Genomic DNA, 27,366 nt, shown 5'->3' with positions numbered 1-27,366 from the left:
TATCTTGGTATATTTTGGGGTGGAGAATGGCACATGGAGCGTGCACCTGACTCAACATTCTTTCCTCTACTTGTAAGCAAGGTGAAGGGTTTGCAAAGGACACTTCATCTGCACAACATTGGCCCTTTAAACAGACAACACATCAGAGAGAGGTACATTAATGGGCAGCCTGTGAATGGAAGTGTCTGTTTCAAAGTGACGGACTGACCGTGCCCCTCCTTTCCCCTGCCCCAGACAGCTCTCTTGCCACTAGTTTTTCTATATCCAATGTGGATTTACCTTGGGGTCTGTCATTTTAAGGGCGCCTTTAAAGAGGCTGTGAGATGACCGTGTGCTTCAGTGAAACGTCAAGTGTTGACGCTTGACCAATGGTGTGGTGGTTGGGGGAGGGGAGGCCTTCTCGAGTAAGCTCTTCACACACCACAATGGTCGGTCTGGTTGCCGAGTCATTTATATATTTTGTTCTGACTCAGTCTCACAAGCTTGCGTTATAGATGGTGTTATGACAGAACAAATTTTCTGGAACTCGAGGAGGAGGGGGAAAGATGTACGTGGAGCTTGTAGACTATTCAGTCGATGCTAGCCGCTGCTTGGTTTACTAAGGATCAAAACTACAACTTGCTGCCACATGTCAACGATTCCGAATGTGATTGCAGTTAAACATGGCTCCCGAAAACCTGAAGTCTTTCCCCAGATCAGTCACATCTGGAATAGGAGTTTCAAAACTGCAAACACAAGAACCAACAGCTGTGCTGAGGCCATCAGTCTCTGTGGATCAGTCACTGATTTCTCATTTACCTTGCACAAGGGGAGTTCTTCTTAGTCGGTCCCTCAGAGTTGAGGATGACTTGCTTCCACACTAAAAATAAGTTCTCAGGTGACCGAACAGTCTCTGTCACAGGTGGAGCAGACGGTGGTTGAAGGAACGGGTGGGTGGGTTGCCTGGTTTGCCGCGTGCTCCTTCCGCTGTCGACGCTTGGCTTCAGCTTGCTCTCGGTGAAGAGACTCGAGGTGTTCAATGCCTTCCCAGAAGTCTTTCCTCCATTTTGAGCGATCTTGGGCCAGGGATTCCCAGGTGTCGATGGGGATGTTTTTCAGAGATGCTTTGACAGTGTCCTTGAAGCAGTTCCTCTGCCCACCTGGGGCTCGCTTGCCGTGTCAGAGCTCTGAGTAGAGCGCTTGCTTTGGGAGTCTCGTGTCAGGCATGCAGACGATGTGGCCCATCCAGCGGAGCTGATCGAGCGAGGTCAATGCTTCGATGCTGGGGATATTGGCCTAAGCGAGAACACTGATGTTGGTACGCCTGTCCTGCCAACGGATTTGCAGGATCTTGCAGAGGCAGCGTTGGTGGTATTTCTCCCGTGCTTTGAGGTGCCTGCTGTACATAGTCCACATCTCTGAGCCATATAGGAGGGCGGGTATCACTACTGCTCTGTAGACCATGAGCTTGGTGCCGGGTTTGAGGTCCTGGTCTTCAAACACTCTCTTCCTCAGGCGACCGAAGGCTGCACTGGCACACTGGAGGCGATGTTGGACCTCGTCGTCGATGTCTGCCCTTGTTGACAGTAGACTCCCGAGGTATGGAAAATGGCTGATGTTGTCCAAGGCCTCGTTGTGGATTTTGATAACTGGGGGACAGTACTGTGTAACGGGGGCAGGTTGGTAAAGGACCTTTGTCTTACGAATGTTTAGCGTAAGGCCCATGCTCTCATACATAAGAACATAAGAACATAAGAATTAGGAACAGGAGTAGGCTATCTAGCCCCTCAAGCCTGCTCCGCCATTCAATAAGATCATGGCTGATCTGGCCGTGAACTCAGCTCCACTTACCCGCCCGCTCCCCATAACCCTTAATTCCCTTATTGGTTAAAAATCTATCTATCTGTGACTTGAATACATTCAATGAGCTAGCCTCAACTGCTTCCTTGGGCAGAGAATTCCACAGATTCACAACCATCTGGGAGAAGAAATTCCTTCTCAACTTGGTTTTAAATTGGATCACCCGTATTTTGAGGCTGTGCCCCCTAATTCTAGTCTCTCCGATCAGTGGAAACAACCTCTCCGCCTCTATCTTGTCTATCCCTTTCATTATTTTAAATGTTTCTATAAGATCACCCCTCATCCTTCTGAACTCCAACGAGTAAAGACCCAGTCTACTCAATCTATCATCATAAGGTAACCTCCTCATCTCCGGAATCAGCCTAGTGAATCGTCTCTGTACCCCCTCCAAAGCCAGTATATCCTTCCTTAAGTAAGGTGACCAAAACTGCACGCAGTACTCCAGGTGCGGCCTTACCAATACCCTATACAGTTGCAGCAGGACCTCCCTGCTTTTGTACTCCATCCCTCTCGCAATGAAGGCCAACATTCCATTCGCCTTCCTGATTACCTGCTGCACCTGTAAACTAACTTTTTGGGATTCATGCACAAGGACAACCTGACTGCCTGCCTCTCTTCCGCTCTTACATCCGGTCCAGGGTGTCCTTGGAGATGGAGCACGCGGTGTCCACCGGTACGCTCGCGGCCTTCCGCGAGAGGTGGGCACCGGAGGGACTGGAGTGCATCATCACGCCCGGCAACCAAATTTTAATTTGATTTTACGTTTTAAAGTTAATTTGTTTTAATTGCCGGTGCTTTTAGTGTCCCCTTCCCTTTTATAGGGGGCACTGGGGAAAAATTGTGAATTTAGTGCCCAAAAAAAAAAAAAAAAAAAAAACACAAAAAAAAACCAAAAAAGGGGGGAAAAAAAGGGCCTTGTAAATGTCTGGAGTGTCACCCAGGTCGGGTGGCACCGTTTAATGTTTTATGTTTTGCAGGTGAACTCCAAAAAGAGTTTCATGCACAAGGACCCCCAGTCCCTCTGCACCTCAGCATGTTGTAATTTCTCCCCATTCAAATAATATTCCCTTTTACTGTTTTTTTCCCCCAAGGTGGATGACCTCACACTTTCTGACATTGTATTCATCTGCCAAACCTTAGCCCATTCGCTTAACCTATCCAAATCTCTTTGCAGCCTCTCTGTGTCCTCTACATAACCCGCTTTCCCACTAATCTTTGTGTCATCTGCAAATTTTGTTACATTACACTCTGTCCCCTCTTCCAGGTCATCTATGTAAATTGTAAACAGTTGTGGTCCCAGCACCGATCCCTGCGGCACACCACTAACCACCGATTTTCAACCCGAAAAGGATCCATTGATCCCGACTCTCTGCTTTCTGTTCGCCAGCCAATTCTCTATCCATGCTAATACATTTCCTCTGACTCCGCGTACCTCTATCTTCTGCAGTAATCTTTTGTGTGGCACCTTATCGAATGCCTTTTGGAAATCTAAATACACCACATCCATCGGTACACCTCTATCCACCTTGCTTGTTATATCCTCAAAGAATTCCAGTAAATTAGTTAAACATGATTTCCCCTTCATGAATCCATGCTGCGTCTGCTTGATTGCACTATTCCTATCTTGATGTCCCACTATTTCTTCCTTAATGATAGTTTCAAGCATTTTCCCCACTACAGATGTTAAACTAACTGGCCTATAGTTACCTGCCTTTTGTCTGCCACCTTTTTTAAACAGAGGCATTACATTAGCTGCTTTCCAATCCGCTGGTATCTCCCCAGAGTCCAGAGAATTTTGGTAGATTATAACGAATGCATCTACTATAACTTCCACCATCTCTTTTAATACCCTGGGATGCATTTCATCAGGACCGGGGACTTGTCTACCTTGAGTCCAGTAGCCTGTCCAGCACTACCCCCCTAGTGATAGTGATTGTCTCAAGGTCCTCCCTTCCCACATTCCTGTGACCAGCAATTTTTGGCATGGTTTTTGTGTCTTCCACTGTGAAGACCGAAGCAAAATAATTGTTTAAGGTCTCAGCCATTTCCACATTTTGGTGAAGGTGCTGACGATGGCTTGGAGTTCAGCCTTCGAGTGTGCGCAGACGCAAGTGTCGTCTGCATACTGTAGTTCAATGACAGAGGATGGCATGACCTTGGATCTGGCCTGGAGACAGCGGAGGTTGAACAGATTCCCGTTTGTCCTGTAATTTAGCTCCACTCCAGCGGGGAGCTTGCTGAGGGTGAGATGGAGCATTGCAGCAAGGAAGATCGAGAAGAGCGTTGGTGCGATGACATAGCCCTGTTTGACCCCGGTCCGAACGTGGAATGGGTCTGTGGTGGATCCGTTGGCCAGGACCACAGTTTGCATGTCATCGTGGAGCACTCAGAGGATGGTGACAAACTTTTGGGGCAGTCGAATCTGAGGAGGACGCTCCATAATCCTCTTGATGGCATCGAAGGCTTTTGTGAGGTCAAAGAAGGCCATGTACAAGGGTTGGTGCTGTTTCCTGTATTTCTCTTGTATCTGCCACGCGGTGAAGATCATGTCCATTGTGCCTCTTAGTGGACAGAATCCACATTGACTCTGGGCTCATCAGCCACAGGGAGAAGGCGGTTGAGGAAGATTCTTGCGATGACTTTCCCGGTGGTCGACAGCAGGGAGACTCCTCTGGTCACCTTTCTTGAAGATGGTCACAATTCAAGCATCTCTGAGATCTCCTGGCATGATCTCCTTCTTCCAGATAAGAGAGAATGAGATCATGAATCCACGCCGGTAGTGCTTCTCCACCATGTTTTAGTGCTTTGGCGGGGATTCCATCTGCACCTGATGCCTTGTTGTTCTTTAGTTGTCGACTGGCCTTTTCAACCTCGTGCCGGGCTGGGGTTTTGCTGAGATGGTGATGGGTGGCATGCTGTGGGATGGAGTCGAGGACACACATGTCGAACACAGAGTCTCGGTTAAGGAGATCCTCGAAGTGCTCCTTCCAACGGGCACTGACTGACTCTCTGTCTTTGATGAGTACCTCTCCGTTCATGGCCAGTAGTGGGGTAGGGCCTTGGGTGCTTGGGCCATAGGTCATCTTGACTGGGCTGAAGAATCCCCGCGCGTTGTGGTTGTCGGCTAGCTGCTGGATTTCTTGTGCTTTCTCCACTGTTCTTTAGGTCACGGATTTTTTGTTGGACCTCAGCCTTCAGACATCTGTAGAGCTGCTTTCTTGCCCTCAAGTTGTGTTGCTGTATCCAGTCCAAGAATGCCTCACGTTTGCGGCATATTAGCTCCTGGATCTCCTGATCAGTCTCGTCGAGCCAAGGAGAGTTGGTCCTTGCACAAGGGGAGTTAGACCAACACTCTCTGCATATATCAGTAAGGTAGGGCCTCCTCCTAGTGATCTGTCCAATATTACTCCCTCAGCCAATAGCACCAACAACAAAGTGACTGGCATTGAGTCTTGAAATGCAGTCCATTCCGGATTGGATCAGGAATGAGGCAGTTGCTCTATGAGCTGGCTGAAGGCAGGCTGCCCATTCATCTCAGGCTCACCTTACACAATGGGGCTGGTGTTGTATTACATACGAGTCCCTTTTCTGGTGACAATTGAACCTTTCAAGATGGAGGTTGGTACTGTAATGTATGCATCTATGAGCATGCTCACAGGTTTATAAAGCTAGGAGTGGCTTAGCCAGTCACGTGATGGTCACAGGACTCAATAAAACCTCAGCCAGTTGGGTTCAGGGGATCCACGATGAGGCAGGTGGTTGTGAGCCTTGTGGATGAACTGTAATGTGTAGAGTGATTATTAAACTTTTGTTAATAAATCAACTAGCCCTTAATAGCAATGTGCTGCTATGAATTCTTAAGCAAAGAACCCAAGACGCAAATACATTACAGACACATTTACACACTTGGAGTACTGCGTACAGTTCTGGTTGCCATATTATAAAGATGATAGAGGCACTGGAGAGGATACAGAGAAAATTTACAAGGATGATACCAGAAATGCGAGGGTATACATATCTGGAAAGGAGGAATAGGCTGAGTCTCTTTTCTCTTGAAAAAGGAAGGCTGAGGAGTGACCTAATAGAGGTCTTTAAAATTATAAAAGGTTTTGATAGAGTGGTTACAGAGAGAATGTTTCCACTTGTGGGGAAGAGCACAACTAGAGGCCATCAATATAAGATAGTCACCAAGAATTTCAATAGGGAATTCAGAAGAAAAGTCTTTACCTGAAGAGCGGTGAGAATGTGGAACTCGCTACCACAGGGAGTGGTTGAAGCGAATAGTATAGGTGCATTTAAGGGGAGGCTGGACAAGCATATGAGGGAGAAGGGAATAGAGAGTTATGCTGATAGATTTAGATGAGGAAAGATGGGAGGAGTCTCAAGTGGAGCATAAACACGGACATGGACTGGTTGGACCGAATGTAATCCTATGTAATTTTTTATTAGGTACAGCTTTCAAGGGATATGGAGCAAAGGCGGGAAAATGGAGTTGAGATGCAGATCTAATTGAATGACGGAGAAGGCCCGAGGGGCTGAATGGCCAACTCCTGTTCCCATGTATTTGCCATTGGATTCCATGTCTCCTGGCTGGAAGTAGCTCATCTGACTGCTGTTTTGGGGATGAGATGCGCCCAAAATGGCTGCCACATTTGCCGAGAGACAGTCACTGCACTTCATAAAAGAAGTGTGTCGCGCTTTGAAGCTGTTTAAATGACACGATCAGGCACTAAGTAAATGCAAGTGTCCATTTTGCGTTGCCAGCAGCCAGGGCTTCAGTGGTAGCACTGTTATGTTAATGTGGTGACACTAGAAGTGGTTCTCCTAGGTGGTTGGAGACAGCATCATCACAGGCAGTCCCTCGGAATCAAGGACGACTTGTTTCCACTCTAAAAATGAGTCCTTAGGTGGGGCTGGACAGTCCAATACGAGAACCATAGTCCCTGTCACAGATGGGACAGACAGTCATTGAGGGAAAAGGTGGGTGGGACTGGTTTGCCGCACACTCTTTCCACTGCCTGCGCTTCATTTCTGTGTGCTCTCGGCGATGGGACTCAAGGTGCTCAGCGTCCTCCCGGATGCACTTCCTCCACTTAGGGCGGTCTTTGGCCAGGGACTCCCAGGTGTCAGTGGGGATGTTGCACTTTATCAGGAAGGCTTGTAACGTTTCCTCTGCCCACATTTGGCTCATTTGCCGTGAAGGGGCTCCGAGAAGAGCGCTTGGTTTGGGAGTCTCGTGTCTGGCATGCGAACAATGTGATCTGTCCAGCGGAGCTGATCAAGTGTAGGCAGTGCTTCAATGCTGGGGATGTTGGCCTGGTCGAGGACGCTAATGTTGGTGCGTCTGTCCTCCCAGGGGATTTGCAGGATCTTGCAGACACATCGTTGGTGGTATTTCTCCAGCGACTTGAGGTGTCTACTGTACATGGTCTATGTCTCTGAGCCATACAGGAGGAAGGATATTACTACGGCCCTGTAGACCATGAGCTTGGTGGCAGATTTGAGGGCCTAGTCTTTGAACACTCTTTTCCTCAGGCGGCCAAAGGCTGCACTAGCGCACAGGAGGTGGTGCTGAATCTCATCGTCAATGTCTGCTCTTGTTGATAAGAGACTCCCGAGGTATAGGAAATGGTCCACATTGTCCAGGGCCGTGCCGTGGATCTTGATGACTGGTGGACAGTGATGTGCGGCAGGGACAAATTGGTGGAGGACCTTTGTCTTATGGATATTTAGCGTAAGGCCCATGCTTTCGTACACCTCAGTGAATATGTTGACTATGACTTGGAGTTCAGCCTCTGTATGTGCGCAGACGCAGTCGTCGTCTGTGTACTGTAGCTCGACGACAGAGGATGGGACAGTCTTGGACCTGGCCTGGTGACGACGAAGGTTGAATAGGTTCCCACTGGTTCTGTAGTTTAGTTCCACTCCAGCGGGGAGCTTGTTGACTGTGAGGTGGAGCATGGCAGCGAGGAAGATTGAGAAGAGGGATTAAAGTGACTAACGCCTGGAAGCTCAGGGTCACACTTGTGGACTGAGCGGAAGTGTTCAGCACAGTAATCTCTCAAATTGCATTTAATCTCACTAGTATAGAGGAGACCACATTATGAACAGCGAATACAACATAATAATTTGGAAGAAGTACAAGTAAATTGATGTTTCACCCGGAAGGACTGTTTGGGTCCGTGGGAAGCAAATGGAAAACAGCAATGAAAAGATCATTCAGCGGCAAGGAAGCAGAATCTGAAGCCGGATAGGAACCAGAGGAACCGATCAGAGCTAGCTCAATGTAGTGAAACATTCCCAGCAGAGGAGTAGAAAACTGGGACCACAGATACAGACCAGTACTAGAATAAAGGCAGCCCAACAGAGAATACATTCGCAGTAGAAAGCAGGGGTGAAAGTGGAGGTCACAGTAAAGCCCAGACACCAGTGGAAAAATGGACTTCTGCCCAGGAGAAAGCAGATTTCTATCTAGGCTCCAGCCTGCCTCCTGCTGGAGAGTGCATGCGTGCTAATGTTGGTCGAGGCCAGGATTATGCTTAGCTGTGGTGACATCCATGATCAAACAGCCGATTGATACTTGCTGTCAAGCAAGGTTCACATATGAAGAATGGCCACTCGGATGGGTTACCAGACGGATGTTTGAGCTGACAAATCATATCCCAACATAAATAACTGGCTTCAAGAGAGGAGCGAGGAAAAATGCTTATAACTACATAAAGATGGAGACAGCAACCGCATCCTTGGAAAATAAAAAGCACCGTTTGCTGGCCCCAGGCAGAGGTAACACTCAGCCTGACGTCAACATGGCTGGGACTTTCCCCACACAACAAAAACATGCAACCAGAAACAAAAGTTACGCTGAACAACACACCAAGACTGTGGTGTGCACAGTTACTTGCCCACCAATGTGGTTTTTAAAAAAAAATTCACTCGTGGGATGTGGGCGTCGCTGGGGAGTTAGTCTGATTGCATTTGCCCATGAGAAGCTGGTGGTGGGCCGCCATTTCAGAGGGCAGTTAAGAGTCAACCACGTTGCTGTGGGTCTGGAGTCACGTATCGGCCAGGCCAGGTAACGATGGCAGAGTTCCTTCCCCAAAGTGTACCAGATGGGTTTTTATAACAATCCGCTAATTTCATGGTCACCATTACTGATATAGCTTTTTAATTCCAGATTTAACTAAATTTAAATTCCCCAGTTGCCATGATGGGATTTAAACTTATGTCTCTGGATCATTAGTCCAGGCCTCTGGATTACTAGTCCAGTAACATTAACACAATGCTACCTATCGGTGTCGTACACCCCACAATCTGAACGTCATTGTTTGTGCAACATAAAATGGGTATGAGATTATACAAGGAAGTGGGGTGCGGAGTTGAGATGAAGTGGGAGTGCTCCGACGTCAGAGACAATGACATGGGGCAAATTCAGGAATTGCTGCTACATTGGCTCCTGGACTCTCAAATTTCCCCAATCTGATGTTACTACATTGGGGAGGTTTGGGGTGGGGGGGGAGGGGAAAGAGACTGGGGATCACTTTGGGATGACACTAGGGGTTTGTGTAGGAAGCTTAGGAGATAGTCCAAGATTAGTACATGGGGTGAGGGATGGGAAGAGAAGAGCTGGGGAGTTAGTCTGATTGCATTTGCCCATGGAGCAGTGCAGATATGTTAATTTATGTTGGTGAAAGGGGAGCGACCTATCAAAAGTCCAGCGGGAGATCGAGAGCCAGCGGCAGTTGGTGAGAGGGGAACGACCTATAAAGGCCCAGCGGGAGATCGAGAGCCAGCGGCAGTTGGTGAGAGGGGAGCGACCTATCAAAAGCCCAGCGGGAGATCGAGAGCCAGCGGCAGTTGGTGAGAGGGGAGCGACCTATCAAAAGCCCAGCGGGAGATCGAGAGCCAGCGGCAGTTGGTGAGAGGGGAGCGACCTATCAAAAGCCCAGCGGGAGATCGAGAGCCAGCGGCAGTTGGTGAGAGGGGAGCGACCTATCAAAAGCCCAGCGGGAGATCGAGAGCCAGCGGCAGTTGGTGAGAGGGGAGCGACCTATCAAAAGCCCAGCGGGAGATCGAGAGCCAGCGGCAGTTGGTGAGAGGGGAGCGACCTATCAAAAGCCCAGCGGGAGATCGAGAGCCAGCGGCAGTTGGTGAGAGGGGAGCGACCTATCAAAAGCGTACCGGTGCAGCTACAGCGGGAGAGAAAGCAAAATAGAAGTAGAAAGGAATCAAAAAGTGACGTCACAGCCAATGGGGTAAGTGATTGGCTGGTGATTGGTGAGTAGCTTTTCTTTTTATTTTTTATATCAGTAAGTGAACTTTAGCATTGTTACTACCAATTTAAGGGTATCTAAGGGTTAAGACATGGCAGGAGAGCTCGGTCACGTGATATGCTCCTCCTGTACCATGTGGGAATTCGGGGACACTTCCGGTGTCCCTGGGCGCTACATGTGTGGGAAGTGTATCCGCCTCGAGCTCTTGATGGTCCGCGTTGCGGAATTGGAGCTGAGGGTGGATTCACTCTGGAGCATCCACGATGCTGAGAATGATGTGAGTATCACATGTAGTGAGTTGGTCTTACCGCAGGAGAAGGGTCCACAGCCAGATAGGGAATGGAAGACCAGCAGGAAGAGCAGTACAAGAAAGATAGTGCAGGGGTCCCCTGTGGTCATCCCCCTGCAAAACAGATACACTGCTTTGAGTACTGTTGGGGGGGATGACTCATCAGGGGAGGGCAGCAGCAGCCAAGTTCATGGCACCGTGGCTGGCTCTGCTGCACAGGAGGGCAGGAAAAAGATTGGGAGTGCGATAGTGATAGGGGATTCGATGGTGAGGGGAATAGATAGGCGTTTCTGCGGCCGCAACCGAGACTCCAGGATGGTATGTTGCCTCCCTGGTGCAAGGGTCAAGGATGTCTCGGAGCGGGTGCAGGACATTCTGAAATGGGAGGGAGAACAGCCAGTTGTCGTGGTGCACATTGGTACCAACGACATAGGTAAAAAAAGGGATGAGGTCCTACGAAACGAATTTAAGGAGCTAGGAGCTAAATTAAAAAGTAGGACCTCAAAAGTAGTAATCTCGGGATTGCTACCAGTGCCACGTGCTAGTCAGAGTAGGAATCGCAGGAGAGCGCAGATGAATACGTGGCTTGAGCAGTGGTGCAGCAGGGAGGGATTCAAATTCCTGGGGCATTGGAACCGGTTCTGGGGGAGGTGGGACCAGTACAAACCGGACGGTCTGCACCTGGGCAGGACCGGAACCAATGTCCTAGGGGGAGTGTTTGCTAGTGCTGTTGGGGAGGAGTTAAACTAATATTGCAGGGGGATGGGAACCTATGCAGGGAGACAGAGGGAGACAAAAATGAGGCAAAAGCAAAAGACAGAAAGGAGATGAGGAAAAGTGGAGGGCAGAGAAACCCAAGGCAAAGAACAAAAAGGGCCACTGTACAGCAAAATTCTAAAAGGACAAAGGGTGTTAAAAAAGCAAGCCTGAAGGCTTTGTGTCTTAATGCAAGGAGTATCCGCAATAAGGTGGATGAATTAACTGTGCAAATAGATGTTAACAAATATGATGTGATTGGGATTACGGAGACGTGGCTCCAGGATGATCAGGGCTGGGAACTCAACATCCACGGGTATTCAACATTCAGGAAGGATAGAATAAAAGGAAAAGGAGGTGGGGTAGCATTGCTGGTTAAAGAGGAGATTAATGCAATAGTTAGGAAAGACATTAGCTTGGATGATGTGGAATCTGTAGAGCTGCAGAACACTAAAGGGCAAAAAACGTTAGTGGGAGTTGAGTACAGACCTCCAAATAGTAGTAGTGATGTTGGGGAGGGCATCAAACAAGAAATTAGGAGTGCATGCAATAAAGGTGCAGCAGTTATAATGGGTGACTTTAATATGCACATAGATTGGGCTAGCCAAACTGGAAGCAATTCGGTGGAGGAGGATTTCCTGGAGTGCATAAGGGATGGTTTTCTAGACCAATATGTCAAGGAACCAACTAGGGGGGAGGCCATCTTAGACTGGGTGTTGTGTAATGAGAGAGGATTAATTAACAATCTCATTGTGCGAGGCCCCTTGGGGAAGAGTGACCATAATATGGTGGAATTCTGCATTAGGATGGAGAATGAAACAGTTAATTCAGAGACCATGGTCCAGAACTTAAAGAAGGGTAACTTTGAAGGTATGAGGCGTGAATTGGCTAAGATAGATTGGCGAATGATGCTTAAGGGGTTGACTGTGGATGGGCAATGGCAGACATTTAGAGACCGCATGGATGAATTACAACAATTGTACATTCCTGTCTGGCGTAAAAATAAAAAAGGGAAGGTGGCTCAACCGTGGCTATCTAGGGAAATCAGTGATAGTATTAAAGCCAAGGAAGTGGCATACAAATTGGCCAGAAATAGCAGCGAACCTGGGGACTGGGAGAAATTTAGAACTCAGCAGAGGAGGACAAAGGGTTTGATTAGGGCAGGGAAAATGGAGTATGAGAAGAAGCTTGCAGGGAACATTAAGACGGATTGCAAAAGTTTCTATAGGTATGTAAAGAGAAAAAGGTTAGTAAAGACAAATGTAGGTCCCCTGCAGTCAGAATCAGGGGAAGTCATAACGGGGAACAAAGAAATGGCAGACCAATTGAACAAGTACTTTGGTTCAGTATTCACTAAGGAGGACACAAACAACCTTCCGGATATAAAAGGGGTCAAAGGGTCTAGTAAGGAGGAGGAACTGAGGGAAATCTTTATTAGTCGGGAAATTGTGTTGGGGAAATTGATGGGATTGAAGGCCGATAAATCCCCAGGGCCTGATGGACTGCATCCCAGAGTACTTAAGGAGGTGGCCTTGGAAATAGTGGATGCATTGACAGTCATTTTCCAACATTCCATTGACTCTGGATCAGTTCCTATCGAGTGGAGGGTAGCCAATGTAACCCCACTTTTTAAAAAAGGAGGGAGAGAGAAAGCAGGGAATTATAGACCGGTCAGCCTGACCTCAGTAGTGGGTAAAATGATGGAATCAATTATTAAGGATGTCATAGCAGCGCATTTGGAAAATGGTGACATGATAGGTCCAAGTCAGCATGGATTTGTGAAAGGCAGATCATGCTTGACAAATCTTCTGGAATTTTTTGAGGATGTTTCCAGTAAAGTGGACAAAGGAGAACCAGTAGATGTGGTATATTTGGACTTTCAGAAGGCTTTCGACAAGGTCCCACACAGGAGATTAATGTGCAAAGTTAAAGCACATGGGATTGGGGGTAGTGTGCTGACGTGGATTGAGAACTGATTGTCAGACAGGAAGCAAAGAGTAGGAGTAAATGGGTACTTTTCAGAATGGCAGGCAGTGACTAGTGGGGTACCGCAAGGTTCTGTGCTGGGGCCCCAGCTGTTTACATTGTACATTAATGATTTAGACGAGGGGATTAAATGTAGTATCTCCAAATTTGCGGATGACACTAAATTGGGTGGCAGTGTGAGCTGCGAGGAGGATGCTATGAGGCTGCAGAGTGACTTGGATAGGTTAGGTGAGTGGGCAAATGCGTGGCAGATGAAGTATTATGTGGATAAATGTGAGGTCATCCACTTTGGTGGTAAAAACAGAGAGACAGACTATTATCTGAATGGTGACAGATTAGGAAAAGGGAAGGTGCAACGAGACCTGGGTGTCATGATACATCAGTCATTGAAGGTTGGCATGCAGGTACAGCAGGCGGTTAAGAAAGCAAATGGCATGTTGGCCTTCATAGCGAGGGGATTTGAGTACAGGGGCAGGGAGGTGTTGCTACAGTTGTACAGGGCCTTGGTGAGGCCACACCTGGAGTATTGTGTACAGTTTTGGTCTCCTAACTTGAGGAAGGACATTCTTGCTATTGAGGGAGTGCAGCGAAGATTCACCAGACTGATTCCTGGGATGGTGGGACTGACCTATCAAGAAAGACTGGATCAACTGGGCTTGTATTCACTGGAGTTCAAAAGAGTGAGAGGGGACCTCATAGAAATGTTTAAAATTCTGACGGGTTTGGACAGGTTGGATGCAGGAAGAATGTTCCCAATGTTGGGGAAGTTCAGAACCAGGGGTCACAGTCTAAGGATAAGGGGTAAGCCATTTAGGACCGAGATGAGGAGAAACTTCTTCACCCAGAGAGTGGTGAACCTGTGGAATTCTCTACCACAGAAAGTAGTTGAGGCCAATTCACTAAATATATTCGAAAGGGAGTTAGATGAAGTCCTTACTACTCGGGGGATCAAGGGGTATGGCGTGAAAGCAGGAAGTGGGTACTGAAGTTTCATGTTCAGCCATGAACTCATTGAATGGTGGTGCAGGCTAGAAGGGCTGAATGGCCTGCTCCTGCACCTATTTTCTATGTTTCTATGTTTCTATGTTTTTGACAATGTGCTGGTCTCTGCTTTTACTGAGGAAGGTGTGATAAGATGAGAAATCCTTTTCACCGGCATCTTAAAATTCAGCCCATAAATTAAACAGGACATGTACAGCACACAGACAAGGCTTGATCATCAATAAAAACAAACCACGAGAAGCGGAGTGCAACTTATACACTGGGCGCAATGTATAATTAATCTGGATCCTGGTGCTGAACAAAATTCAGAATTGCGAGAAGAGAACTATTTTGGCCAAATGGAAGGGCTGAGTTAGTCTGTGGGTCCAAATTTGGCCCTCCAGTTTTTTCAGCGCACTTACATGAGATGCGCCGATTTCCTGTGCTCAAAACGACGCAGAAAAGATATACCCGTATTCTGGCACCTCTCCCGACTCTCCCGGAACCAGGTCTTGGCACGGCGTGGCGAGTCCGTTGAGGGGCGGAGCTAGGTCCCTGCGCCTAAAAGAGTGCCGGCAGCTGTCCGCATGCGCAGTAGAGCATTTGCGCATGCGCAGTAGCCCCTCCTATGATTGTGATGATGCGTGCCTGCAGCATAGGACCCAACGCGCGTTCCGTCCCTATCCCGGGCCAAGGGGCTTGCCGCACAGGCCGGCCGCTGCCTTCCCGCACTGAGGGCTACAAGAAACAGGTTGTTGCGGGGAGACATTTGATCGGGGGCGGGGGGGGGGGGGGAGGGGGGAGAAGGAGGAGAGTTTCTTTAAATGATTTAGGAAAAGGTTCTGTCAATGGCACAATGCAACTGGCTGTTAAGAGGTGAGAATGACCAGAGAAAACCTTCCTTAGGTTTGGTCTCTCAGTACCAGCAAATATCTGGTCGTGGCTTTTGTTTTGGTAGTAATCATGACTTAGGCCACGCTCAGGTACCTTGCACAAGTGACCATCGTTCATTCATGTGTAAGTCCGAGCCTTGACAATCGGAGAAAGGCAGGCTATGTGACCACGAGGGACATCACAGCCTGTCCACTTTTCATCGGACCTCGACACATAGAACAGTTCCAGCAGGCTCAATGGATAGCGAGCGGGAGCTGGAACCCTGGTTGATTTTCCGCTCCCTAACCCGATGACAACAAGGCCAGTTGTATTACTCCGATCATTGCACCACCCACGATCACTACCTCATGATGGTGTGATGACACAAGATAACAACTTGCATTAATATAGCCCTGCTAGCAAAATATTTGATTGATAAATGGTTTTATGAAACCCTTTGTCTTCTGATATAAATGATATTAAAATGTACATATTTTATGAAGCTTTATAGAGTGGAGATTCAACATCGCCTCCAGTGCGCCAGTGCAGCCTTCGGCCGCCTGAGGAAAAGAGTGTTCGAGGACCAGGCCGTCAAATCTACCACCAAGCTCATGGTCTACAGGGCTATAGTAATACCCGCCCTCCTGTATGGATCTGAGGCATGGACGATGTACAGAAGACACCTCAAGTCGCTGAAGATATATCACCAACGATGTCTCCACAAGATCCTGCAAATCCCCTGGGAGGACATGCGCACCAACATCAGAGCGTGAAGAGGTCAAGTGCAGGCAGCGGAAGGAGCGTGCGGTAAACCAGTCCCACCCATCTCTTCCTTCGACGAATGACTGTCCCATCTGTGACAGGGTCTGTGGCTCTCGTATTGAACTGTTCAGCCACCAAAGAACTCACTTCAGGAGCGGAAGCAAGTTTTCCTCGTTTCCGAGGGACTGCCTATGATGATATAGTAGAATGTGTAAATTATGCAAAAGATCTGTATTAGTTGTTGTGAAGGTGTTTAGTGCTTTGCAAGGTCCTCTCCGCTTCCCTTCCCCCCCCCCCGCCATCTCTGGCTACCTGCGCTGATTTCTTAACTTTCCACAAGTGGTTTCTGTGCAGCCACAAGTGGCCACATACGCTGGCCTAAGTTCGTTTGGAGCAACTATTAACTGTCCAAACTGGCTTAAATGGCCAAAACAGGCATAGGTGGCTGGTAACGCCTCCTTTTGAAAAAAAACTAAACTAAAAAAAATCCTAACTAACTCACTTACACTGGCGCAAATTAAATGTGCAAAATGGGGATTTTTAAGATACACCAGAAAAATCAAGTTGCTGCAAAAAAAAACAGAGCAACTCCTGGGCAAATTTGGACCCTGTGTTAGTATGTTTGTTTATCCAGCTATCCCTGAAGCTGACGTCCAGTGCAGCTGCAGATATATATAAACAGGAAAGGGAGATGATCTTTTAATTAAAATCTTATCGACTCCCATTCGCCCCAGAGCAACTTGCCATAGAGCCCAAGGTTTTTTACACGTTAAAGGCGCAATGTAAATACAAGTTGTTGTTTACTTAACAGCAATTACTGGTAGCCTTAAAGAAGTGCATTTATATAGCGCCTTTCATAACCACCGGAAGCCTCAAAACACTTTACAGCAAATTAAATACTTTTCTGAAGTGTAGTCACTGTTGTAATATGGGAAACGCGGCAGCCAATTTGTGCACAGCAAGCTCCCACAAACAGCAATGTGACAATCACCAGATAATCTGTTTTAGTGAAATTGACTAAGGGATAAATATTGGCCAGGACACCGGGGATAACTCCCCTGCTCTTCTTCGAAATAGTGCTTATGGGATCTTTTACGTCCACCTGAGATAGCAGACAGGACCTCAGTTTAACGTCTCATCTGAAAGACAGCACCTCTGACAGTGCATCACTGGAGTGTCAGTCTAGATTTTTGTGCTCAAATCTCTGGAGTAAGACTTGAACCCACAACCTTCTGACTCATAAGGCAAGAGTGATACCCACTAAGCCACAGCTGACACGAGAGACCTTCCTAGTCTGCGTGGCTCATGGGTGGTACCTCTTAACTCGATACATTGCACATGGCATAATATTTATGACCTTACCAGACAGCACATCCTCTCCTTTACCATGAGCTGCACCACAGCAGATTTGCTTTGAATGTATATATGTAAATTCTTATCAGTAGAAGACAGAAATTCCTCCACTCCTTCCGAAGCAGCTTAGAAGGTTCCCGGGAATCCTTGACCCTCAGTATAATATTTATTTTCTCAGTAATTACCTGTAACGTGTGCTCAATAGCATTGGGGAAATTCTTGAGAGTACACACGGGAATAGATTTGTCGGCAGGGTCCTGGCTGGATCCATAGGATTCGGTGAGGTGAGGGATGATGACCTGTAGATTTGCTTTAGTGCCCAGAGTACCAGACTCCAGCAGTGGTTTCCGGTATAACACACAGCTCTCATCCATGTATCGCCCTGAAAGCACAAATGGATGTTATAAGCAACTGTAATTGTACATTACTACAACAACAACAACAATATACATTTATACAGCACCTTTAACGCAGTAAAACATCTCGACGCTCTTCACAGGAGTGGAATCAGACAAAATTTGACACAGAGCCAAAAGGAGGAGACATCAGGATTAGGCTTGGTTAAAGAGGTAGGTTTTAAGGAGCATCTTAAAGGAGGAGGGGAGAGTGGTAGAGAGGCAGAGAGGTTGAGGGAGAGAATTCCAGAGTTAAGGGCCGACACAGCTGAAGGTATGGCCAGCAATGGTGGAACGAAGGAAATCGGAGATGCGCAGGTGGCCAGAATTGGAGGAGCGCAGAGATCGCGGAGTGATGTAGGGCTGGAGGAGATTACAGAGATAGGGAGGGGCAAATCTTTAATCTGGTGTGAAATCTAGAATGGCACAGGCTAGAGCAAGTTGGATGGCAGTAATATGTAAGAACATAAGAAATAGGAGCAGGAGTAGGCCATTTGGCCCCTTGGGGAAGAGTGACCATAATATGGTAGAATTCTTCATTAAGATGGAGAGTGACACAGTTAATTCAGAAACTAGAGTGCTAAACTTAAAGAAAGGTAACTTCGACGGTATGAGATGTGATTTGGCTAGGATAGACTGGCAAATGATTCTTAAAGAATTGATGGTGGATAGGCAATGTCAGACATTTAAAGATCACATGGATGAAATTCAACAATTATACATCCCTGTCTGGCGTAAAAATAAAACGGGGAAGGTGGCTCAACTGTGGCTTACAAGGGAAATTAGGGATAGTGTTAAATCCAAGGAAGAGGCATATAAATTGGCCATAAAAAGCAGCAATCTTGAGGACTGGGAGAAATTTAGAATTCAGCAGAGGAGGACAACGGGTTTAATTAGGAGGGGGAAAATAGAATGAGAGTAAGCTTGCAGAGACCATAAAAACTGACTGCAAAAGCTTCTACAGATAAGTGAAGGTAAAAAAATTAGTGAAGACATGCGTAGTTTCCTTGAAGTCAGAATCAGGTGAATATATAATGGGGAACAAAGAAATGGCAGATCAATTGAACAAATACTTTGGATCTGTCTTCACTAAGAAAGACACAAATAACTAGGGGACCGAGGGTCTAGTGAGAAGGAGGAACTAAAGGAAATCCTTATTAATCAGCAAATTGTGATGGGAAAATTGATGGAATTGAAGGCCGATAAATCCCCAGGGCCTGATAGTCTGCATCCCAGAGTACTGAAGGAAGTGGCCCTAGAAATAGTGGTTGCATTGGTGGTCATTTTCCAACATTCTATAGTCTCTGGATCAGTTCCCATGGACTGGAGGGTAGCTAATGCAACACCACTTTTTAAAAAAGGAAGGAGAGAGAAAACAGGGAATTATAGACCGGTCAGCCTCACATTGGTGGTGGAGAAAATGTTGGAATCAATTATTAAAGATGTAACAGCAGCACATTTGGAAAGCAGTGACAGGATCGGTCCAAGTCAGCATGGATTTAGGAAAGGGAAATCATGCTTGACAAATCTTCCAGAAATTTTTGAGGATGTAATTAGTGGAGTGGACAAGGGGGAGCCAGTGGATGTAGTGTTTTTAGTCTTTCAAAAGGCTTTTGACAAGGTCCCACACAAGCGATTATTGAAAAATTAAAGCACATGGTACTGGGGGTAATGTATTAACGTGGATAGAGAACTGGTTGGCAGACAGGAAGCAAAGAGTCGGGATAAACGGGTCGTTTTCAGAATGGCAGGCAGTGACTAGTGGGGTACTCCAAGGTTCAGTGCTAGGACCCCAGCTATTTACAATATACATTAATGATTTAGATGAAGGAATTGAATGTACTATCTCCAAGTTTGCAGATGATACTTAGCTGGGTGGCAGTGTGAGCTGAGGAGGATGCTAAGAGGTTGAAAGGTGACTTGGACAGGTTAGGTGAATGGGCAAATACATGGCAGATGTGGTATAATGTAGATAAATGTGAGGTTATCCACTTTGGTGGTAAAAATAGGAAGGCAGATTATTATCTGAATGGTGACAGATTAGGAAAATGGGAGGTGCAACGAGACCTGGGTATCATGGTACATCAGTCATTGAAAGTTGGCATGCAGGAACAGCAGGCGGTGAAGAAGGCAAATGGCATATTGGCCTTCATAGCGAGAGGATAGGAGCAGGGAGGTCTTACTACAGTTGTACAGGGCCTTGGTGAGACCACACCTTGAATATTGTGTACAGTTTTGATCTCCTAAACTGAGGAAAGACATTCTTGCTATTGAGGGAGTGCAGGGAAGGTTCACCAGACTGATTCCCGAGATGACAGGACTGACATATGAAGAAAGACTGGATCGATTCGGCTTATATTCACTGGAATTTAGAAGAATGAGAGGGGATCTCATAAAAACATATAAAATTCTGACGGGATTGGACAGATTAGATGCAGGAAGAATGTTCCCGATGTTGGGGAAGTCCAGAACCAGGGGTCACAGTCTAAGGATAAGGGGTAAGCCATTTAGGACCGAGATGAGGAGAAACTTCTTCACTCGGAGTGTTGTGAGCATGTGGAATTCTCTACCACAGAAAGTTGTTGAGGCCAGTATAATGTCTGTAAGCTTGTAATGTTTGTAGCTCCACACTGTGAATGTGGACTTATTGTGTACTGCAAGTACAGGTTTAATAATAAACAGAACCAGGCAGATTTCCGGAGACTTCCGAGAGAGCTGTCTGCCATGTTAGGGGCTGTGTGTGCTGTGCTCTGTGAATATATCATATTTGGCAGCAAGGTGGGAGTTTTTCAGATGATTCAAAGCTTAAATTTTGTTGGTGAAGGATTCAGCCAGCTGACAGAGAGACTTTGGAAGTTTCTGTCTTTGGAAGTTTCTGTCTTTGGAAGTTTCTGTCTTTGGAAAAAAGCTACAAAATCCGAGGTAAAATACAGCACACGGTGTGAACAGCTAGAGATTAAAATGGCAGGTGTATTGGAACATTTGGGGGAATATAGATGCGACCGGGAACGTTTTAAAGCGTATGTGGATCGGCTAGAAATGTATTTCATTGCAAATAACATAATCGAAGTTCCAAACAATGCAGTCCAGAACCGGGCTGTGTTGGAATGCAAGAAAGCGATCTTCTTATCGGAGGCAGGTCCGGCATTATACGAAACCCTTGTAAATCTGCTTGTGCCTAACAAGCCAAAGGACACAATGCTTAAAGAGATTTTAACGAAGCTGGAGCAGCACTATAACCCCAAACCGTTAGAAATTGCTGAAAGCTATCGTTTCGGGCTTTGGAATCAAAAGACTGATGGAAGTAGCAGTGATTACATCGTAGCATTAAAAAAGCTATCGATGCACTGTAATTTTGGAAACTTTCAAAACTGAGCATTACGGGATCGTTTTGTTTGTGGGGTGAAAAATGATGCGATCAGAAGGAAGTTATTGACGGCGGATGACTTGACTTTTGAGATTGCTTGTCAGACAGCGAGGTCGATGGGCATGGCCGAACAATATTCCCGAGAATTAAATAATAATTACGGTCGTCAGTCAACCGAGGAAAATCACTTGTAGGTTCAAAGTAAAAGATGGTGGGGGCCCAAAGTCTCAGAATCTGGAAATTCTAACAGAGCGTCGAAGTCGTGCTATAGGTGCCTGGGACAACACATTGCTCAAAGTTGTCCATACTTGAAGGCAGAGTGTTTCTTCTGCAGAAAGTCTGGGCATCTTGCGAAGGCATGCCGACGGAAGGGTAAACCAGTTTTTAAAGCTATGAGTCCAGCGTTCAAAGCTATGAGTAGAAATCCCAAGAGACTACATAGCATGGAAGAACAACAATAGGATGAGGAGATGTTAGAATTACACGTCATCAGGAGCACGAGGTTAATGGACAGCGATTCGGAAAGCATCAAAATCCACATAGATGTTGCGGGATTCAAGATACCAATGGAAATTGATACGGGTGCATCCGTGAGTGTAGTACCGGAGTCACCATATCGCGACAAATTGCGTGATTTCCAACTGGAGAAATCCAAGATAGAGCTGCGAGGCTACTCGGGAGAGAAAATTCTTGTGGTAGGTCGTATCACCGTACCGGTGAAATATAAAGATCAATTTCAAAACTTGCCTCTAATAGTAGTGAAAGGAGACAAGCCTACCTTACTAGGAAGAAATTGGTTGAGCTCACTGAAGCTGGACTGGAGTAAGATTTTCTGTGTGGAAGCTAGATTTTCATCAACGGATGAGGTTATCAAGAAGTATCCGAAGGTGTTCTGCGAAACGGGCAGTCCGATCCAAGGCTTCAAGGCAAGTGTCAGGGTACAGAAGGACGCTAGATTGGTTTACTACAAGCCACGTTCCGTACCATATGCACTCAAGGAGAAAGTTGAGCAAGAACTCAAAAGACTAGAGACTGAGAACATTATTTGTAAGATAGATCGATGTAATTGGGCTACACCCATTGTTGTTGTACCTAAGTCCGATGGTAAAGTAAGATTGTGTGGTGATTATAAAGTAACCGTAAACCAGGTTCTAGAGGATAATGTCCCCAATACATTGCCGAATATAGAACACTGACAGGTGGTCAGATCTTCTCAAAACTGGATCTTACGAATGCCTACTTACAGCTTGAACTAGATGAGGAGTCCAAGTTATGTTTGACTATAAATACTCATCTAGGCCTATATCAATTTAATAGGCTACCGTTTGGAGCGTCTTCTGCCCCTGCCATATTCCAAGGGGTCATGAACCAGATTTTGCAAGGTATTGAAGGGGTAGTATGTTATTTGGATGACATACTAATTTCAGCACCAAATAGGCAAATTCATAATAACATATTGAATGAAGTCCTCAAATGGCTAGAGAAGCACAGAGTGTCTGCTCGTAAGTGTGAGTTATTTAAAAACTCAGTGAAATACTTAGGGTACAGAGTAGACAAAGATGGTTTACATCTAACCATGGAAAAATTGGATGCAATTAGAAATGCACCCACTCCCAGGAATGTCACTGAACTTTGCTCATTCTTGGGTCTTTTGAACTATTATGGGAAGTTCCTACCAAATTTGGCTACAGTATTACATCCACTGAATGAACTTTTGAAAAAACAGGTCCATTGGAAGTGGTCAAAAGAATGTGATACAGCATTCAAGGAGTGTAAAACAAATTGGTAGAGAGCACCATGTTAGTTCACTATGACATTTCTAAGGAGATTAAGCTAGCATGTAATGCCTGTCCGTATGGAGTTGGGGCTGTGATCTCTCATGTATCACGTAGTGGGGAGAAGAGACCAATTGCTTTTGCTTCACGCACTCGCAGTGCCAGTGAGAGTAATTATGCGCAAATTGAAAGGGAAGCTTTGGCATTAATTTTTGGGGTCAAGAAGTTTCACAAATACTTGTATGGTCGTAAGTTTACCATCGTTACGGACCATAAGCCCCTAAACAGCAATCCTCCATCCAAAGTCCCCAGTTCCAACATTAGCTGCAGCCCGAATGCAGAGATGGGCTTTGATTTTGTCAGCATATACATATATTGAATACAGATGATCAGCTGATCACAGTAATGCTGATGCAATGTCTAGATTGCCTTCCCCATCACAAGTTACACCCGATAGGGAAGAAGTGTTTTATTTTTCATACATTGATGAACTGCCAGTCACAGCTGAAGAGATTGGTAGAGCAACCAAACGTGACCCAGTGATGTCAAAGGTGTATGAGTATATTGCAAATGGATGGCCTAACCAGGTAACAGACAAAGATACACATCCATTCTTCATTCGTAGGAATGAATTATCAGTCGATAAAGATTGTATCATGCGGGGTGCAAGATATACCAAATAAATTCAGGTCCAAATTATTAGGAGACCTCCATGACCGGCACCTGGGAATGTGCTTGACCAAGAGTTTTGCACGCAGTTATTTATGGTGGCCAGGTCTTGATAAAGATATAGAGTACATCGTGAGTCAGTGTACGACATGTCAATCGGTAAGCAAGCAACCACCACCAGTACCATTACAGCCATGGAAATGGCCTCCCAGGGTGTGGCAAAGGCTACATATTGATTTTGCTGAGTTAGAAGGACAACAATTGTTCATTGTGATTGATAGCCATTCAAAGTGGGTTGAGGTGTTTCCAATGTGGAAAATAACAACAAGTAAAACATTGGACATTTTACGAAAATTATTTTCTTAATTTGTCCTCCCCGAAGAGATTGTTTCAGATAATGGACCATAACTTCGTTCAGAAGAATTTGCACAATTCACGAGCAAAAATGGTGTGAAACATACCAAGGTTCCACCTTACCATCCTGCTTCGAATGGTGCAGCAGAGCGCACTGTACAAATTGTAAAATGTGCCCTCATAAAACAAATATTAGATCCAAATCCAAGGAAACGACAGTTGTCATTGGATCACAAATTGGCTAATTTTTTGATTACATATCGAAATACTCTTCATACAACTACTGGTAGACCACCAGCAGAGTTGTTTCTCAAACGACAGCCTCGAACCAGATTCTCGTTGTTAAAGCCAAATTTGGCACAGTCCGTAGAAGAGACACAATTAAGACAGAAAGAGAATCAGGATAGAGGTAGAGTAATAGAGAGAAGTGTGAAATTAAACCAGAAGGTGAGAGTGAAGAACCATCACCATAAATGGTTAAAGTGGTTACCAGGAAGAGTGGTGAAGATATGTGGTCCTCGCACATATTTCGTAAAGATGTTTGATAATGGACAGGTTAGGTTTGTTCATATTGATCATATTTTTCCTACAGACATGGAAGGAGTTGAAGGTGGGAATGATTCAATTATTTCTGACTCATCAGATAGTTTTGATACACCAGTAGCAAATCCTAAATCCAATGTACTGGAAACAAATCCAGGAGAGAATCAAAATGAAAGTCTGAGTCCGAGTCAGGAAAATAAAGAGCCTGAAGTTAGAATGAGTTCAAATGAAAATCAAGGAAATTCCGTGGAGGAAAACATTCCTCAAGATGAGCCTCAAATGAGTGTGAAATTGACACCATATTTGGAAGGTTCTGTTCGAGAGCGAAGGTATCCTCTTCGAAACAGAAAACAAGTGGTAAAGTTACATTTGTAAATATGGAAAAAGAAAAGTTTATATCCTGTGTTATGTATAAACATGAAAGTTATGTATGTTGTTTGTTATGATGGCTTCTTCATTAAGGAGGGAGAAGTGTAATGTCTGTAAGCTTGTAATGTTTGTAGCTCCACACTGTGGATGTGGACGTATTGTATACTGCAAGTGCAGGGTTAATAATAAACAGAACCAGGCAGATTTCCGGAGACATCCGAGAGAGCTGCCTGCCATGTTAAGAGCTGTGTGTGCTGTGCTCTGTGAATATATCACAGCCAGTTCATTAGATATATTCAAAAGGGAGTTAGATGTGGCCCTTAAAGGATCAAGGGGTATGGAGAGAAAGCAGGAATGGGGTACTGAAGTGCATGATCAGCCATGATCATATTGGTGGTGCAGGCTCGAAGGGCTGAATGGCCTATTCCTGCACCTATTTTCTATGTTTCTATGTTTTGAGCCTGCTCCGCCATTCAATAAAATCATGGCTGATCTAACCTTGGCCTCAACTCCACTTTTCTGCCGCTCCCTATAACCCTTGACTCCCCTATAGTTCAAAAATCTGTCCATCTCCACCTGAAATACATTCAATGACCCAGTCTCCAAAGCTCTCTGGGGCAGAGAATTCCAAAGATTCACGACCTCAAAAGAAATCCTTCCTCATCTCCATCTTAAATGGGCGACCCCTTATTCTGAAACTATGTCACCTAGTTCTAGATTCCCCCACGAGGGGAAACATCCTCTCAACATCCACCCTGTCAAGTCCCCTTGCAGTAAGGAAGTTCACGACAGCCTAAACAACAGTTCATTGACCCTTCCTAAACCCTCGAGAGGTGTTACTCCCTTGAAACACAGCTCTGGTTGTGCTACTCCTGATACTGTAGCTGATTGTCGTTTCTCAATGTTAAATTGAACAGAGACAAGCTTGTAGTGCAGTTAAAAGCAGTAAATACATGGACAGGAAAAGGGTTTAAAAGCAGACTAATGGGCTCCTCTGATTAGAACAGTGGCGTGCTTGTATCATATGACTTGAACTGCAAGGATATGTCTCCCGACCCCTACCAACTCCACTTCCTTCTTCCCTTGCCCTGGAGAAAAATTCCAGTATTTAACAGGCTAAACTCTACCGCGGAGACAGTCGTTGGCGGAAAGGGGACCTAATCAAGCTATACGATGGAGAGGAGGTGGTCCCTGAGTATTACTTCAAAGGCAGTATAACCAATAGGATAAGGAATTACATTTGTGATATATCAATTGTGGAGGTTGTTCTGTATCATCCTCATATTCATTTTGAAAAAATGAATTCGAAAATAATGATAAACTAGCTTAACCAACCAAACTAAGAAACTGTTATGGTTGACCCAGATTATTACCAGGAAGCTAGAAGCACCTTTTCTTCTCAAGTCCCACTCCAGGAACTTGAGCACAAACATCTAGGCTGACACTCCAGTGCAGTGCTGAGAGAGTGCTGCACTGTTGGAGGTGATGTCTTTTGGATGAGACATTAAAACCCAGGCCCCTTCTGCTCTCTCGGGTGGATGTAAAAGATCCCATGGCACTATTTCGTAGAAGAGCACAGGAGATCTTCCCAGTGTCCCGGCCAATAGTTATCCCTCAACCAACATAGCAAAAATACCAGATTAACTAGTCATCATCACATTACTGTTTGTGGGAGCTTGCTGTGCGCATATTGGCTGCCACGTTTCCCACATTACAACAGTGACTACACTCCAATAGTACCTCATTGGCTGTAAAGCGCTTTGAAAAATCTGGGGGCCATGAAGGCACAGAGACTGGGAGGTGGGGGAGAGTGACAGAGACTGGGGGGGGGAAGAGAGAGACTGGGGGGGGTAGGGCGGGGAGTGAGAGACAGAGACTGGGGGGGAAGAGAGTGAGAGCGAGAGAGAGAGAGACGGGGGAGGTACTTGAGAGAGATTGGGGAGAGAGAGAAAGAGACGGGGGGAGGGAGGGAGGGAGAGAGAGATGGGGGGAGGGATGGAGGGAGAGAGAGATGGGGGGAGGGAGGGAGGGAGAGAGAGAGATGGGGGGGAGGGAGGGAGAGATGGGGGGAGGGAGGGAGAGAGAGATGGGGGGGAGGGAGGGAGAGAGAGATGGGGGGAGGGAGAGAGATAGAGATTGGGGGGAGAGAGAGAGATGGGGGGAGGGAGAGAGAGAGAGATGGGGGGAGGAGAGAGAGAGAGAGGGAGATGGGGGGGAGGGAGAGCGAGAGAGAGAGGGAGAGAGATGGGGAGGGAGAGAGAGAGAGAGAGAGGATGGGGGGAGGGAGAGAGAGAGAGAGAGAGAGAGACGGGGGTGGTACTTGAGAGAGATTGGGGAGAGAGAGAAAGAGACGGGGGAGGGAGGGAGAGAGAGAGAGATGGGGGGAGGGAGGGAGAGAGAGATGGGGGGGGAGGGAGGGAGAGATGGGGGGGAGGGAGGGAGAGAGAGATGGGAGGGAGGAGAGAGATAGAGGTTGGAGGGAGGGAGAGAGATAGAGATTGGGGGGGGGAAGAGAGGAGATGGGGGAGGGAGAAGAGATAGAGATTGGGGGGAGGAGAGAGATGGGGGGAGGGAGAGAGAAAGAGATGGGGGAGGAGAGAGAGAGATGGGGAGAGAGAGAGAGAGGGGGGGGAGGGAGAGAGATGGGGGGAGGGAGAGAGAGAGAGAGAGAGATGGGGGGAGGGAGAGAGAGAGAGAGAGAGATGGGGGAGGGGAGAGAGAGAGAGAGAGATGGGGGGAGGGAGGGAGAGAGAGGGAGATGGGGGAGGGAGGGAGAGAGTGAGAG

The 27,366-nt window shown here is 46.4% G+C and overlaps 1 protein-coding gene across 2 annotated transcripts in view; it reads right to left on the bottom strand.

Annotated features, from left to right (window-relative positions):
- The window catches only part of LOC139277286 (ubiquitin-like modifier-activating enzyme 1), a 355,737-nt gene that overhangs the window by 243,936 nt on the left and 84,435 nt on the right, over window positions 1–27,366 (bottom strand). For both annotated transcript variants that reach the window (XM_070895554.1, XM_070895555.1), the window contains exon 15: window positions 17,295–17,491. In XM_070895554.1, the coding sequence (XP_070751655.1) occupies window positions 17,295–17,491 (197 nt within the window). The remainder of the gene's footprint in view (window positions 1–17,294; window positions 17,492–27,366) is intronic.

The sequence above is a fragment of the Pristiophorus japonicus genome, chromosome 12, assembly GCF_044704955.1.
Source record: "Pristiophorus japonicus isolate sPriJap1 chromosome 12, sPriJap1.hap1, whole genome shotgun sequence".
NCBI classification, from domain to species: domain Eukaryota; kingdom Metazoa; phylum Chordata; class Chondrichthyes; family Pristiophoridae; genus Pristiophorus; species Pristiophorus japonicus.
Note: the sequence above shows the minus strand (reverse complement) of the source record. Positions and strands in the feature narration are given on the sequence as shown.